A 15,537-nucleotide genomic window follows, 5' to 3' on the forward strand; every position below is an offset into this window, starting at 1 on the left:
CTTTCCTTTTGAGCAGTTTCTTTCCCTTGTACAATATCTGTCGCACCTTTCAGATTTTATTAACATTTTCAGGTTCTTACACTAGAGAGCTAATGTGATGTTCACACATGTGGGTCCGATTTATTTCACTTACGAGTGTGGTCTCTAATTGCATCCATTTACCTATAAAAGCCTCGAGTTTATCTTCCTTTATAGCTGAGTAATACTCCATTGTATAAAAATACCACATCTTTTTTATCCATTCCTCAGTTGATGGGCATTTGTTTCCAGTATTTAGCTATGACAGATTGTGCTGCTATAAACATATATTGCTGTGGTATGTTTTCAGCCAGCTGTCCCTCTGACAAAGGACTTCTATCTAGAACATTAAAGAATTAAAAAAAATCAGGCCCCCAAAATTTAGAGACCCAATCCAAGAATCTGAGATGAGCATCTGAGTACACACTTCTCAGATGAAGAAATACAAATGGCAAATGAATATAGGAAAAAATGTTCAACGTCATTAGTCATTTGAGAAATGCAAATTAAAACAACACTGAGATTCCATCTCACCCCAGCAAGAATGGCTATCATCACAAAATCAACCAATGACAAATGCTGGGGGGCTGTGAGGAAAGGGAACCCTTCCCCACTGCTGGTGGGAGTGTAGACTGGTGCAACCGCTGTGGAAATCAGTGTGGCGATTCCTCAGAAAACTAGGATGAGAGGGCCTATTCAACCAGCTATTCCCCTTCTGGGTATTTTTCCAGAACTGAAAACATAAAACTGCAGTTTTTGCATAAAATGTGAACTTTAAAAGATAGGCTTTAGGTATCTGCTATCTAAAAACTTGTGGGAAACATTTTTGAGACCTGAGATATTTCTCTCACGAAAGGTACAGGATCTACTCCAGTGGGGACAGGATCTACTCCGGCAGGGCCTCACAGTCCAGCAGGAGCTTGTCAACAGCTCTGAGTCTGCGCTGAAATGTCTTTATAGCAGAAGTCCACTCAGTCTTGGAAAGATTTGTAGAATAAAATGTGTTAACCCTTAATTCCCTTCTCGTGTATTACTCATTTGAGCTGAAATAAATACGTATTTCCGTTAGTGTGCATAATTAACTTTCTCAGAGATGAGGCATTAAAGATGAAAATACAGCTGTAACCACATGGTGATTTAAGGACACAGATAACCTAGTGAGCTCAGGGTTTTATTAGACAACTTAGAATGCACCACAGAGCATGGCGTGCGGCTGGCCAGTGTGGAGCTTTCGAGGGGCTCTGATGGGGCGCTCAGGTCCCGGTCCACTCTGTGTTTCGGGCTCAGAGCCTGATTTCCACTTCTGTGGAGCGAGGGTAATGTCCTTGCTTCAGAGGAGACTGGGGAGCCACACGCAGCCCTGCTCGCAAAGCCCGCAGCACGGCGTGTGGGACGCGGTGCGCTCTGCACAGACGTTTGTTACCACACCACTCGTGTTATCGGGCTTGTTGTGTAATCTCTCAGTTAACCTTTCCAGTGGAGGTTATAGCAGCACAGTAAGAGCAGCAGCACACACATCACAGACACGAAGTAGTCGTTAAAACAGATGATGCCTGTCCTGCCGCCTGGCTTATGTAGGAAGGGCTGAATGTTCTATAAACACTTTTATAAATGGAATATCTGTATGCCTGTGTTTAACTTTCTTAACTCTGGAAAGCTGGAACCTTGGCAAGGAGTTGGAAAGTCTTTGAAGATGAATTTTTGTAATTGTAATTTTTAAATCCTAATAATGGAAAATTCATATTCTCCATTGGGCATGTAAACATAACGGTTTAAAAACGATGAGGTTTCTAAGATCCATAGTAGCTCCCTGGAATCCTCTTCAGCGTGGCAGGTAGACCGATGGATATTGATACTTCTAATTTTCCTGAAATGCTAATTTCCTTTGACCTGTTGAGTGAGTCCAGGGCAATAGCCTGTTCAGGCATAGGTAGGGCAGGTGCTCCAGATTTCACAGGAAGCCATTGATTAATCAACATTATTTTATTTGGAAACGGAAACACCCAGTTCCCACTACCTAAGAAAATCTGTTTCCTCTCCACACGGCACCGATGCCCAGTCACGTTCAGACACGGACACGTCTGTTGTGAATGCTGTGGATGAGTTGCTGACTGTGTCAACGAATGAATTAAGGGCAAGGAAGCATTACCTCTTCTCAGTGCGGTGCTTTCTCTTTAAGGAGAGGCGGGGGCTGGGGATTTAGCTCAGCGGCAAAGCGCCTGCCTGGCAAGCACAAGGTCGTGAGTTTGGTTCCCGGTACTGGAGAAAAACCAAAAAAAAAAAAAAAAAAAAAAAAAAAAGGAGAGGCGCTTGGGTTGTGAGTGTTTGTGGGTCATGATGCCCTTCGTGGATTCAGCTAGACTTGGAGCCCGGGCATGACTGGCGAGGAGAGGACTGCAGCCCAGTCAGGAGTGGGGAGGCAGGTCCAGCTGTCTGCAGGCGGTGCCTGTGAGCTCCCTGCAGCCAGCGGGGCGGTGTTTGCTCTCTTCCCAGCCCAGGACTCACCCGGTACCTAGCACATATCCATTTGCGAACTCGACTAGCACCAAGCCAGGCACAGCCTCCGCCCCTGTGCAGCTTCCTCCTTACAGAACTGAAGGCTCAGCATCATCCCCTGAAAATGTTTCCAAGTCCTGGGAGCACAGATGTTCTCCGAAGCACTGGTTAAATACTGAGCTGTCTTCTGGGTGCTGTTAATAGACCTGAGGACTGTGTTCTTTCTGAATTCTGCTTTGCTTTTAGGTTTTATAGTTCACCCATTTCAGTTTCTGGAACAGGGTTTCCCACAGGATGTAGGTTTCTCAGCGGCCTCCTGGGGAATCTCCGGGGACTGCACAGCCTCTCGCACAGCTTGGAAACCTGTGTCCTGGGGTTGTTCCCACTGTCTGGAAGCAGGGCAGGCGCCTCTCAGCTAGGATGGGCCCAGAAGTGTGATCGCAAGTGCTGACTAACCCGTTCTCACGCTGTCTCCTCTTGGTGCATGGACTTGGTGGCGTAGTGCAGTCCCACTCCCTGTCCCAGCTCCTGGGGTACCAGTCCTGCAGTGCCCGCTCCTGCGCTCAGGTCCTACCCATCGAGAGTGAGGCAGCTGTGGGCCAAGTCCTTCGGAAGGCGCCAGGATGTCTACTTTCAGCCCTTCCGGTTGGCAGAATCCAGCTCCTTGTGGCTTACATGGGTTTCCTAGGGCTGCTGTAACAAACTTCCACAAAACAACATGCTGAGGACAAGAGTTCGTTCTTCAGCCGTCCAGGAGGCCAGAGCCCGGAACCAGGGCACCGGCAGGGCTGGGGATCATGCTGAGCCCCTCCCCCTTCTGATGCTCTGTGCTGCACTGTCACCTGCTTTTCTCCCCTTCCCCTGGACCTTGTGTCTTAGGTGTCCCTCTGCTGTTCTCCTGTGAGGATACTATGTTGGATTGGGGCTATCTAAATCCAGGGTGACCATATCTTTTTTCTTCACACTGAGCTGTATCCCCATCCCTTTTTATTCTGAGGGAGGGTCTCACCGAGTTACTGTGTTGCCCCGGCTGGGCTTAAGCTTGCGACAGTCCTGGCCTCAGCCTTTGGAAATGCTGCGATAACAGACGTGCATCACGATGTGTAGCTCAGAGTGATCTTGTCTTGAGATCCTTAGCTGTATCTGCAAAGCCCCCTTTCTGTGTGTGAGGTCACTGTGATGATGTTAGGTGTCCCCCAGGCCTTATGTGCTCATGCGTGGGCCTTCTGGGAGGCAGCTGGGTCGTGGATGTGTGAGAACTAAGTTGACCTAGCATCATTCTGGGTGTGGGTAATAGAAGCTGCACCCTGGGTGTGCGCGACACCAATCAGTAGGCTTGTAGCCTGATGGAATATAGTGGGAGAGAAACGAGGCAGGCTCCCTGCTGCCGCTGCTCCCTGCCTGCCACACCATGGGCTGTTTTGTTCCATTATGCCCCCTGCCTTGGAGCCAGCTGACTATGACTGACACCTCTACAAACTGTGAGCTGAAATAAACATTTTCTCCTTTAAGTTGTGGGTATCAGGTGTTTAGTCCTAGCACTGAGAAAGTAAGATAGTCACATCCACAGGCTGTTGGCACTCGGAGGTAGACATGTATTTTGGGGTGATTACTCAACCTACTGTACAGTTTCAGGGCTGTGGTACCCACATCTGTCCCACGTGTCACGTCCTTAAAGGGTGTAGGGTTTTGCTCGCAGCCTCCTCTTTCTCCCAGCCAGTCGCTGTGACATCCTCCTCTGTCTCCAGCCTGGGCAGCCCTCTGCTTACCGCTATGGCTGACGGTGGCCATCTGGCCTGGCCTTGTGGCTCGTGGGTTTGGATTCAGAGCTCGGCCCTGCCCCTACCCCAGTGTGGGTGCCCTCGCTTCCCCTTCTCCTCCTTCTGCCTCCATTCAGGTTTTCTTCCCTCCGTCAGATAGTTGGAATGCCAGGATTGTAACTGAGTGTATCTGTGCGGTGAATGAGAAAAGTTTTCTTCTCTTGCGGGAGGAAAGGTATCACATATACTCAGAAAATCACCGCGATTTTTATTCAGCGGAGAGACCAGATTTAATTTGAAAGGTTTATGCAGACGTGAAGAGGCAGTGTTTAATGGACCAAATTGACCCGAATTGACCTTATTAGTTAGCATCAGCACCTCTCAGAAGCTTAACGGCAAAGTCATTATCAATGAAATCTTGGTACTGAAATCTTATGCTGGTTATCTGAACATTTTGTCTGCTAAGAGTTGTGTGAGGCTAGGGAATTTCTCTGTCAGTACCGAACTGCATCGGGGACTAGGTCCTTCTCAGGAAACACCGCTGCTGTCCTGGGGCAGGATGTTTTAATGTCACTGATGGAGGCACAGGTGCTCCCAACTTACCTGTGACTCAGGACTCTGACTTGTGGTGGTGAAAGCTGTGCGCACCAGCGAAACTGCACTTGGAGTTTCGAGGTTTAAGCCTTCCCTGGGCTGGGGTGTGGGGACGATCCTCTGTCGTGCTGCTGCTGGGCAGCAAAGACCCACAGCTGCCCATAACCCGGGTCAGAGGGCACAGTGGAAGCTGCACAGCCGGCTCCTCACCCAGGATGTCAGTGTCCGGGTGGGGTCAGTCGTTTCCACCTTGCAGTTGAAGGACACCTGTATTCTTACGGGTCCTAGGCCGAGGGTAGGGAGCTTCCTCTCCCTCTCACCCTCCTTTCTTGCCCACTTCATTTAGTAAGTACGCACTGGTGGCTTCCTGGTGCTGGGCCTGGGGACGCTGCGGTGGACGGCACCGCCGCTCTGCCCTCAGTGGGCGTGTGTCGCAGGGTGAGGCTAAGTAGTAATCACACAAACGTGCGGGGACTCGTCCACCCCGAGTCCTGGGGAAGGAGAAACAGGAGAGCGGCGTGCAGGGAAACAGACAGGAGGGAGGAATTGCTGTATCTCAGGTGGGCCCGTTGGGAGGGGGCGGGCGACGGGCCCAGTCACAGAAAAGCCTGTTTGCCTTTGCTGGACTGGATCCATCTCGTGAATGTGCGTTTTAGTCTCGTGGATTCTTTTAGCTTTGAGTGTTTTGTGCTGAGAAGAGCTCGTGCTGATAGGAACGTGCTTACAATGTCTTTCCGACAGTGCGCCATTTCTCTCCTGGGGAAAGAGAGCGCAGACTTTCCTTTATAGCTCTCTTGTGACCTGTAAAATCATCGGGACCATAGTGGCTCCATAAGTTATTAAGATTTGTTTGCTGGAAGCTGAGAAAGGAATATATTCCTTACAAATTAGAACTGTGTTTCCTCTTAGCAGTTGGAGTTTGCAGGTGGATTCTGTAGGCGGCAGCGCGCTGGAAGGCTGTGTCGCTGCTTGGGGAAGGCGGCCACGGGCTGCTGTGGGTGCTGTGGCTCAGTAGACCGAGGACAGCACCATGTGGCTTCTCTGTCTCCCTAGCCGTGAGGGTGCTGTGCTGGAGTAGATGTCAGAACAGACAGAATATTTCACTTTCAGCCTCTCCTTAGATAATGATTTTGCATCAGAATGCAGCATCACAGTATTTTTTTTCCTTTTACTTGGGCTTTGAGTCTTTGGCTTTGAGTCTTTGGCTAAGGGGTGCTCTCCCTCAGACCTAGACCCTGGGGAGTCTACACTGGGGTAATTTGGGAGTTAGTAATGGGACATAGGTAAATGCCATTGTTCCCTCCGAGTCACGTTGACTCAGCCACGATGTTTCTTGGCATATATTGTTAACCTGCAGTGTGGACTGTCATATAATACAAATTTGCTGTGGATCTGATGGAGGAGGGCAGAGCAGTGCTTACTACCCAAAGCTGTATTTAACACTTATTTTGAAGTTGTGCTTGCTTGTGTTTCTCTCATTGAAAAGCATCTCTGTGTAATATGTCTTTGTTGATCTCCCCTCAGGACTGTCCATTTCTCTGAGCACTTAGGCACCCATTTAACTATAGATACGTAAATATCCATGCAGAGTGCAGAGAATGACAGAGCTCAGCCTATTCAAGTCGTACACCCAGGAAGCCCTCAATGGCTACTAACTGCTGTGCGCTACCTTTTAAAGTTTTGGGGTTGACTCAGGTTGCTGCCTGGTTTGAATTCTGGAAGAGAGGGCGTTAGACGTGCCAGGAAGCGTGCGTTATTGGCCCTCTTTCATAGTCTGTCCTCAGAAACGCTTTCGTTTTCTTGGAGGTTGTTTTCCCTTTGCTGTCCGGCCTCCTCCTACGCGCAGTCGTCTGTCTGTCAGCAGCTGAAGCCTTGGGTCCGTCTCACGCTCTGCTGCGTTGGCCCTTTCACCCCTCAACTTCCTCCTGGCAGTCCTGGCTCGGCAGCCTTCTGCCTCTGCATCCTGGGGCCTAACATTGGCTGCATTTACCTGGCCATGGAGACTCTGTTCTGCTCTTTGCTGGTCATTTCAGATCCTCGTCTTCCTACTTCCTCATCTGGTTTCTCTGTCCTTAGTGAGAGTCACTTCTTCTGCAAATACTTCGCACATTTTTCCCTCATTAGGTTTGTAGTGATTTTGCCATTGTGAAACATTTAATTTTTAAAGACTTTGTACTTTTCTCCTTCATTTTGTGCATTTGTTTTCATGCCACCGCTAATGCTGTCTTCTTACCCAGGAGTGTGTGTATATCTGTTCATTGCTGTGAAATGAGGCTGTGGATTTTCACTTCGATATTTAATTCGCTATTTCATGAGGCATTGCCCAGCCAGTCAGTCTCACCCTGAAGTTACTCCTCCTGCCCCGTGTGGGCGTCACCTTTTCGTGCGTTAGCTGTCCTGTGCATTCTTGTGCCCACCCTGTGCTTAATAGCTGCGGTGGTTTCATCGCGCACTTCAGCTCTCATTGGGCGGGATGTTCCTCTAGTCTCACTCACGTGCTGAGTCAAGTCTCCCCGCCCTGTTGCAGAGTTTACTCCTGGAGCCTGAAAGAGGTCTTGTGCCCTGATCCGTGCAGAGCGGCCCTCCTCGAGCTGTGTGCCTCCTCCCCTCCTCTCGGGAAAGTGGGAGATCATCGCTCACTCCCGAGGCCGGTTCTTTGGTCGCTCCCTCAGAGGGCACCTGGCCGTGACCAGAGCCACTGGATAGCTGTTTCCACTCCTCAGCTGACTCAGTGGCTGCTGCTTCCCCCAGGCTCTCAGTGAGTCCAGGATTTATTTATTTTCAGAATGAAAAACAAGCAGGCAAGGACTGCCTGGTTTTCAGCCTCTTGCTTGGGCCAAGAATCTGTTGTTTTTAAGGGTTTTCACTCCCAGTGGCTGGGAGTTCTCCCCTCTTGAGTTCAGCTGCTCCAGCTTCTGGGTCGGAAGGGCCCTGGAGGTAGAGAGGTTGGGTACAGGGACCCTTTGCCAGGGCTCTATGAGGTAACCATGACCTCAGCCTGCAGCTGAGCTCCGAGCATCAGAATGCTTGCCCAGTCACCCTCTTCAAGGCAGTTCCCAGCACTGAGGCTTCTCTCTCTTTCCTTCTTTTTTTGTGGTGGAGGTGGTTTTCCGGTATCAGGAATTGAACTCACGACCTCGCGCTTGCCAGGCAGGCACTGTGCCACTGAGCTAAATCCCCAGCCCTCTTTCTCTCTTTCTTTCTTTTCATTTGCTGAGCTGCAGACAGCACAGCGTGGGGCCCACTTGCTATTAGTGTACTGCCTTGTCTCTCCCTAGAAGCTGAGTGGACAGAATCACAGTGTACTTTTGTCAAGAGCCTGCCGACTATTGCAGAGCTGTCTCTGACATAAGCCCAAAGATGCTGTGTGTGAACATACTCCTTATGAACTTCCTGTGGCTTTTTCCCAGCGAGAGGAAAACAGAAGAGTGCTCCTCGGGAGGATTCTACACAGCTTCCCAACTCTGCCTCCCCGCTTTTAAGGCCTTGACCTGCTTCTGGTGCAGTCAGTAATTCGGGGTGCCTTCTCCGCTAGTGAGGACTCTATATGCTTGTTGTTAAGCTTGTTTTGAAAAGTACTCTGTGGTTCTGTTGAGGATTTTTTTTCTATTACATTTCTAAACCTTTTCTTTTGTGCTTTCTACATGAGCCTGTGAATAAAGAGACTACTTCGTGAGGTTGTGTCCTCCCCCGTCATTCAGAAGGTCCAGGTGGGGTCCCCAGAGTGCGAGGGGCTCATGAGGAGTTTCTCACCGTTCTTCCCCGAGAGACTCCTCAGCCCACACTTTGCCAGTGCTGGCAGAGGGAAAGGGCAAGGACATTCTTCTCTTATTGCCTTCTTCAACAGAAGTGTCTCAGTTTACCTATTTGGTGTGTGCAGGTGAAAGGTTCATTAACAGCGGTGCAGGGTTTCTGAACCCTGAACCATCCCAAGACCCTGGCCCTGCCCCGACTCTGAGGCCACCTTAGGGTGTCTCTGTGTACCCAGCCTGAACGTACCAGATGGCACACTCCAGCCACACAGTGCTAGTGTGTGCCTCAGCATGCCCACAGCCTGCCCTCCAGGACTGCAGACTGAGCCCCATGACCAGGGGCCTGTCCTGTAAAAGTGCTGGACGCTGAGGCTGGTAAGCTGCTCCTGGTGACAGTTCTGTGTCCGGTGGCTGGGAGGACCAAGCACTTGTCTGGCCTCTGGACACAGCACCTGCAAGCTTTTGCCAGGGCTCTCTTAGACACAACCTTCTGTCCTTGCTGATTTTAATCCGTGTCCTTTTGCATTTGTGAGCCATAATTAGTGGTATAGTAGTATTCTGAGTTCTCGGAGTCCCCTAGCAAACCTTGGAACCTGAGCATATTCTCGGGACCTCAGGCCAGGAGAAGAGCTTGGTATTTCACAGGAATATTTAGAGAAAGGAACTGATTATTCTCTAATCTGCTGCACTCTTCCCTTTTAAAGAAAATTGGTATCGAATGTTAGTTTATCGAGCACAGCATCATTTTTGCAGGTGTTTACTTGATTTTTATTTTATTCCTGCAGTGGAACAGATTGGCTGATTTCCTGATGTTCTTGTCTTTCTTGGCATTGTTCAAGCTTGCTTGTGCTGTATTTTCTTAACACGCTGCTGTCTTTGCTCTGTGGACGACTTAGCTGTGATTTTATTATGAGTGGTTCATGTTTCATCTGGGTCATACGTGGGCAGATCTTTGTTTTAACTTAAAAGTTCAAGCAGCCTTTCTAAGGGTTGGCATTTCCTGGCTCCTCCACAGGACACTGCCCCCAGCGTGGCGTTTCTTGCTGATGGCTCCCCAGCCGTTGTGTGTCCAGGGCCGTCTGCCGGAAGCAGGGGCGCCTTCAGCCTGGAGTTTGGGGTACCTTTCTTTTGTTTTTCCTATGCTTTCAAGTTCCGTTTCTTGTAATTGTCAGGTTGCCATCCTGTAATTGTCCCTCTCCTCTCTACTTGGCTCCTTTGTGATGGCTCTGGGCTTGGCAGCTGTGTAATTAAGCTTGTTACACAATGAGTTACAAACGAGACTAGATGAGTGCGGAGAGCCTGAGGTCTTGTGCGCTGGAGGAAAAGCATGTGTTTCACGCCACAGGTTTTTAAATACCCTGTTGGACTTTTGGAGGGATTTTCCTCCCTCGCTGGCTGTTGACTGTCCTGGAGAATTAGGTCGTAAAGTTGGTCGGTTTGTCCATCCGTCCACCTGCTCACTCTAGATGCTGCTCATTGACGGACTCCGCGGTGCTGAGTACCGGTGCTGACCTGCAGCAGGTTGTGGTTCACACAGCAGCCTCCGCAGGGCAGAGCATGGGGGGAACAGGAGGGATATTGTCAGGGAGACTCGCTGAATACTTTCGAGTTTTATTCTTTTGGAATTTTAAAGCACTAATGGTGAGGACGCTGTGCAGAGAGAGATACCATGCCTTCCTGGTGTTACGGCTTGTGTGTAGATGTCCCCCCAAAGCCTCATGTGTTCAGGGGGGTGGGCTACTAGAGTTTGTGATTGATTTATGGTGCAGTGCTGGGATTAATAGTGTGAGTGCTATACCCACCCTAGGGCAGGTAGCCTGCATATAATATAAGGGACGTTAAGAGGCTTGCTCTCCCCTCCTCTCCTGTCGCTTTTGCTGTCTTCCACCATCGTGAACTGCTGCCTCTCTGCCATGTGCCACCCTGCTTTGGAGCCAATGGACTATGGACTGAAATCTCCACAAACTGTGAACTAAATAAACCCTTCCTTCTTTAACTTGGGTGTCAGGTGTTTTGTCCCAGCACCACGAAAAGTAACTAAGAAAGAATTTGATACCAGGAGAGGAGTCATTGCTGTGACTATACCTGACCATGTGGTTCAAGAGCCTTTGGGAATGGCTTGTGGGAAGAGATTGCAAAAGTTTGGAGATGCTGGTTGAAAAAGTAGAGCTGGAACATCTTAGGCTGTTCTGTATGGGAGATTTTGGTCAGAGCTCAGAAGACGAGAAGGCGGATAGAAATCCTTCTGATAAAGACCTGGCTTGGAAGTTTCTATTTGAAAGGACTGCACTGGCTATTGGACTCCAGAAGACATGTGTTCTGGCTTCGCAGAAAGTTTATCTGCATTTTACTTGTGTCCAGAGACTTGCCCTAGACTGAGATTAAGGGTGGTGGACTAATTAATCTTGCAGAAGTAATTTCAAGGCAGCTGAATGTTGACGTGGTGGCATGACGACTGTTTGGGGCTTTTAGTCAGATTTATTTTGAGAATCAAGAACAAAGAGCCCAGCGGGATGATTTAAAACATTGTGAGTTTGACCGGAAAGGCAGCTTCAGTAAAGCCGTGGACTGCAAGATAGACATGAGGAGATCTCAGTTGCAGAGAAGGAATAGGAGAATACAGAAAATGGCCTGACAGCATCACAAGAAGCAGCAGGACTCTACCCTTTACAGCCTCAAAACTGCAAAAATGAAAATCTTTGCTTTGAGTAGAAAGCCCCAGAGTACCATGTTCCAGAATTGTGGCATCCTAGAGAATTTTTTCCTCAGAATTGGATTCAGAGTGCTCGGTGATGCAGGTATTCAGCCCTTACAGCCGAGAGAGAGGAAAGCCTGGCTATTGCTCCAGCTGGCAGCAGACCTTGGCATCATCCATGTGGCACTAGTTTTAGGTGCATGCAGAAGTGAAGAGTTGTGGGTTAAGGAAGAATTCCACACAGATTTCAGAAGGCAGCCTAGGAGGCCGTGTAGTGTGCACCTGAGAGGGCAGTGTGTGAAGTTGTGAGTATGAAGCCAAAGGTGCAGTGGACACTCCAGAAGTTTGGAGAAACCAGAAATGTGGATCATCTAAGAAAAATTCCAAAGAGGGAGAAAACTGGGCCTGAGAGAGAAGCCATGAGAGAGCTGCAAACACTGGAAGTGCTGTAGGCATGGAGCCACCCAAGCCCTTTGTAGTTCACGTCTTGCCACAGATTGCCTGGGATGCTGCACATGGACCTGCAGGACTTAATGTTTGCCCTGCTGGAGTTTGGACTTGCTTCGGTCCCATTCCTTTGTATCTCTCTCTTTGTACCTTTTAGAATGGAAATGTCTGTCATGCCATTGAATGTTGAAAGTGTTTAACTTTCTTTTCATTTGTATAGGGGCTCACAGTGGAGAGTTTGCCTTGAATCTCAGAGGAGACTTGGGACTTGGAGTTTTCAGCAACACTGACACTGTTAGGACTTTGGCAACCCTTTGAGATGGACTAAATGCCTTTTGCATAAAGGGGTGTACATGAGTCTTTGTGGGGTCAGGGGCAGAATATTATGGTTTGTGTCTAGATGTCCCCCCAAAGCATCATGCAGCCATGGGGTGGGTTTCTAGAGTTTGTGATTGATTTATGGTTCAATGCTGTGATTAATGGTGTGAGTGCTATGCCTGTCCTAGGGCAGGTAGCCTGCATACAATGTAAGGGACAGAAAGAGGCTTGCTCTCCCTCCTCTCTTGTTGCTTTTGCTATCTTCTACTGCCGTGAACTATTGCCCTTCACCATGCCACCCTGCCTTAGAGCCAGCTGATTGTGAGGTAAAACCTCTACAAACTGTGAGCCAAGTAAACCTTTCCTCCTTTACCTTTGGGTGTTGGGTATTTTGTCCCAGCAACAAGAAAATGAACTGACACTTGGTGATTGTTTCTAGTGCTTGTCTCATGACTTCCTCACCATAACCCTGTCAGTATGGCTGCCTCCTTGGCAGGGGAGGCTGAGGGGACTTTCTGGCTGAGAGAACCTTTAAGGTTCTGCAGCTCATCGTGGTGCGTCCAAATGTCTGTCCTGCGCTTTGTGGCTCCTGCCGTTCCAGCAGGGAGTGTTCCTGAGCATTTTAATGTCTGTGTCCCTGCAGGTATGAGCACATACTCACCGAGCCCGACCCCGTGCCTGCCTACGCACTGAAGCTGCTCGTGGCCATGACAGAGCACAACCCCACCTTCACCAGGTACTGGACTTGTGCGCCTCTTCGTCTCATTTTTTCTCTGTGAGATTTCTGTATGCTTTGAAAATGTGTAGAGAAGAGAGATTCTGAAAGACCAGCGTTTAAGCTGCCAGTGTGGTAACTCTTCGTGTTTCCTGGTGCAGTACCTGTCGTCAGTGCTGTTGTCACATTCGTGACCCCGAGTTTGTATCCTGTGGAGTGGGTGATGCTAAAAATGGTAAATTCTTTAAAGGGGAAAAATGAATACATATTGTTTAAAAGTGTTAACTTATACTTTATTTTGTACAGGACACTTTATTTAAATTTCAGTAGTGCTGACTGACTTGGTGCCGTTCTATTGGTTCACTACTTTTTAAAATAGTGGAGAGCGCTCTTCTCTTGCAGCTGCTGAATGTGACGGTGCTGGTCGCCTTGGCACTGGAGTCCTGGGCTCCTTCAGCCTTGCCAAGGACAGTGTGCTCAGGAGCACAGAGGGCACCAGGGAAGCCAGGTGGAGTGTTCTCGGAGGCGTGTGGGCTTTGGGGTCACAAGACTCGGTGCAGACCCGAGCAGCCAGCTGGTCTTCAACAGTGAAACCATGTGGTCTTCCAAGTTCCTGCCACCTGAAAGGCATTGTTAGGTGCCACCGCCACTGCTGATCCCAGCAAAAAAGAAAGCTGTGTGCAGGGGGTGGGGCACCGCCCAGCCAGGCTCCCAGCGGGCGTGCTTGTGCATGGCGGGGTCTTGGCAGTGCCAGGGGGTCAGGCTGGGGTCTCCTGGGTGCTGGGCTGCGTGGCTCTTGCCAGGCGCGGCCTCCATCTACCCAGGGGTGCTGTGAGAGTGTCACCTTGTTGTCCCATGCCTCCTGGTGGGCAGCTGGGGAACAGAGTGGATGCTTGGCTTAGCTGTTTGGAAGTTCTGTGTTTTCCTGGCCTTTCGGCACCTTACAAAGGCTCCAGAGTCCACATCTGCCCTGCAGAGGACACTGTTGTCTCTTCCCAAGGAGCAAGCTGGTTCTGAGGGGCGGTGTGCATTAGAAGCTGAGGACGAATTGTGGTAGCTTCGTCCTAGACGTCTGACGTCAGGAACCCACGCTGTGTGCCGACTTTATCCTTTCCTGAGTTTGAACAGATTGCGCTTACTCTGTCTTTTTTTGTGTTGTTTGGGTAGCATGAGGCTCAAACCTGGAGCACTCTACACTGAGCTACATCCCTGGCCCCTTGTTATTTTTAGATTTTGAGACAGCATCCTGCTAAATTACTGTGCTGTGTAGTGGTTGTAAACCAATAGTGTTCTGTCCAAGTCTTCTCAGAAATCGCTTTTTCTTTTATCAACATGATATGGAGATCTTTGCACAGAGTATTTATTCTTACTGTTATTTTACATCTTTGCTGCACTGATAGGGGCTTTGCTTTATTTCCCATTCACCTAGAGACTGATAATATTGAATATCTTTTAATGTTTATTGAGTGCAGCTAATTAAAATATGTGTCGAGTTTCCCTCAAACACAGGGCTACTTTTCAGAAGCTGTTCTGCAGAGGATTTCCCTGTAGGCACTTAGTTTTTAAAATGCTACCGTTTTCTGTAACTTAGGTAATTCTACACAAATACAGACTCAAATTACGAGATAGCCATAATACGGACCACTGTGTAACAGTTTCAAAGGGCAGCAGATTGAATACTGGTGCGCAGAGATGCCTGCGCTGCTGTGTTGAACAGATTGGTAATGTGCCTTCTCTCCCTTGTTTGGAGGCACCTGTGCTGTCCCTGGGGTCTCTTGCTGGATTCTGTTCAGATTCTCCTGCCCTAGAAGCAGGTGTCAGGTCTACCCTGTCCTCTTAGGTTTGGGCTTGGGTGGCTGCTGCCCACGGCTCTGTCCACTGCAGCAGGCGCCGTGGCCCCAAGTGGCGGGCACAGAGCTGTCACCAAACTCTAGAGATGGGGGCAGGGCACATGATAAAGAACCAGGCTCGGGGGTTTGTCTATATTTCCTTGACTAGGATTTTTTGTTTGTTTTCTTGAGACAGGATCTTGCTATGTAGCCCAAGTTGGCCTTGAACTCATTATCTAGCCCAGGCTGGCCTGGAACTTCAAGGGATCCTTCTGCCTCAGCCTCCTGAGTACTGGGATTATGGCTGTGTGCCTGCCTAGGATTTTAAGAATGCCCTTGAAGTGAAATATTTTGAATGGGTCATACATTGTTTTTAGGAGAAGAGATCAGCATAAGAAGACAGAAGCCTTTCCTTCCCGGCCCGGCATTTTTCACCCTCGTCTGCTTTACATTCTCCTCTTCCTTACATCTGTGTCCTGATGCAAGCTAATACGAACATGCATTTTCTCTTTTCTTCCTTGTATACACAAGTAGCGTACTGTGTATGTGTTTTCTGCCCCTGGGTGTTTTTCACTTAGTGGTATATTTCCAATGGTATACCATTATGATACTGGAATATTTTTATAGGCTGCACATATATGTTACATAGGATACTGTGTAACAGTTTACAGGGGCAGCACAAATGTTGAATACTGGTCCACAAAGATATCTGAACCATTTTGGTGAATGGCATTATGGACCTCCTCCTCCCTCACTTCATAATTTAGTAGCATCTGAAGGACAGCCTTGAGCTGATTCTGATCTTGTGATGTTGCAGGCAGCGAGCAATCTTGTGTATCTGGCACTTGTGCACTCCGGGGAGATGGCTGCGGCGACTGTGTCTGTGTGAGTTGTCGCATCGCTGTTGGCAGCA

The 15,537-nt window shown here is 49.0% G+C and overlaps 1 protein-coding gene across 1 annotated transcript in view; it reads left to right on the plus strand.

The window, feature by feature from the left end:
* Ulk4 (unc-51 like kinase 4) overlaps window positions 1-15,537 on the plus strand; it is a 398,151-nt gene that overhangs the window by 154,021 nt on the left and 228,593 nt on the right. The window contains exon 30 of the mRNA XM_005383568.2: window positions 12,724-12,816. Within this exon, the coding sequence (XP_005383625.1) occupies window positions 12,724-12,816 (93 nt within the window). The remainder of the gene's footprint in view (window positions 1-12,723; window positions 12,817-15,537) is intronic.

This window comes from Chinchilla lanigera, unplaced genomic scaffold, assembly GCF_000276665.1.
Source record: "Chinchilla lanigera isolate Chin_1 unplaced genomic scaffold, ChiLan1.0 scaffold00019, whole genome shotgun sequence".
NCBI classification, from domain to species: domain Eukaryota; kingdom Metazoa; phylum Chordata; class Mammalia; order Rodentia; family Chinchillidae; genus Chinchilla; species Chinchilla lanigera.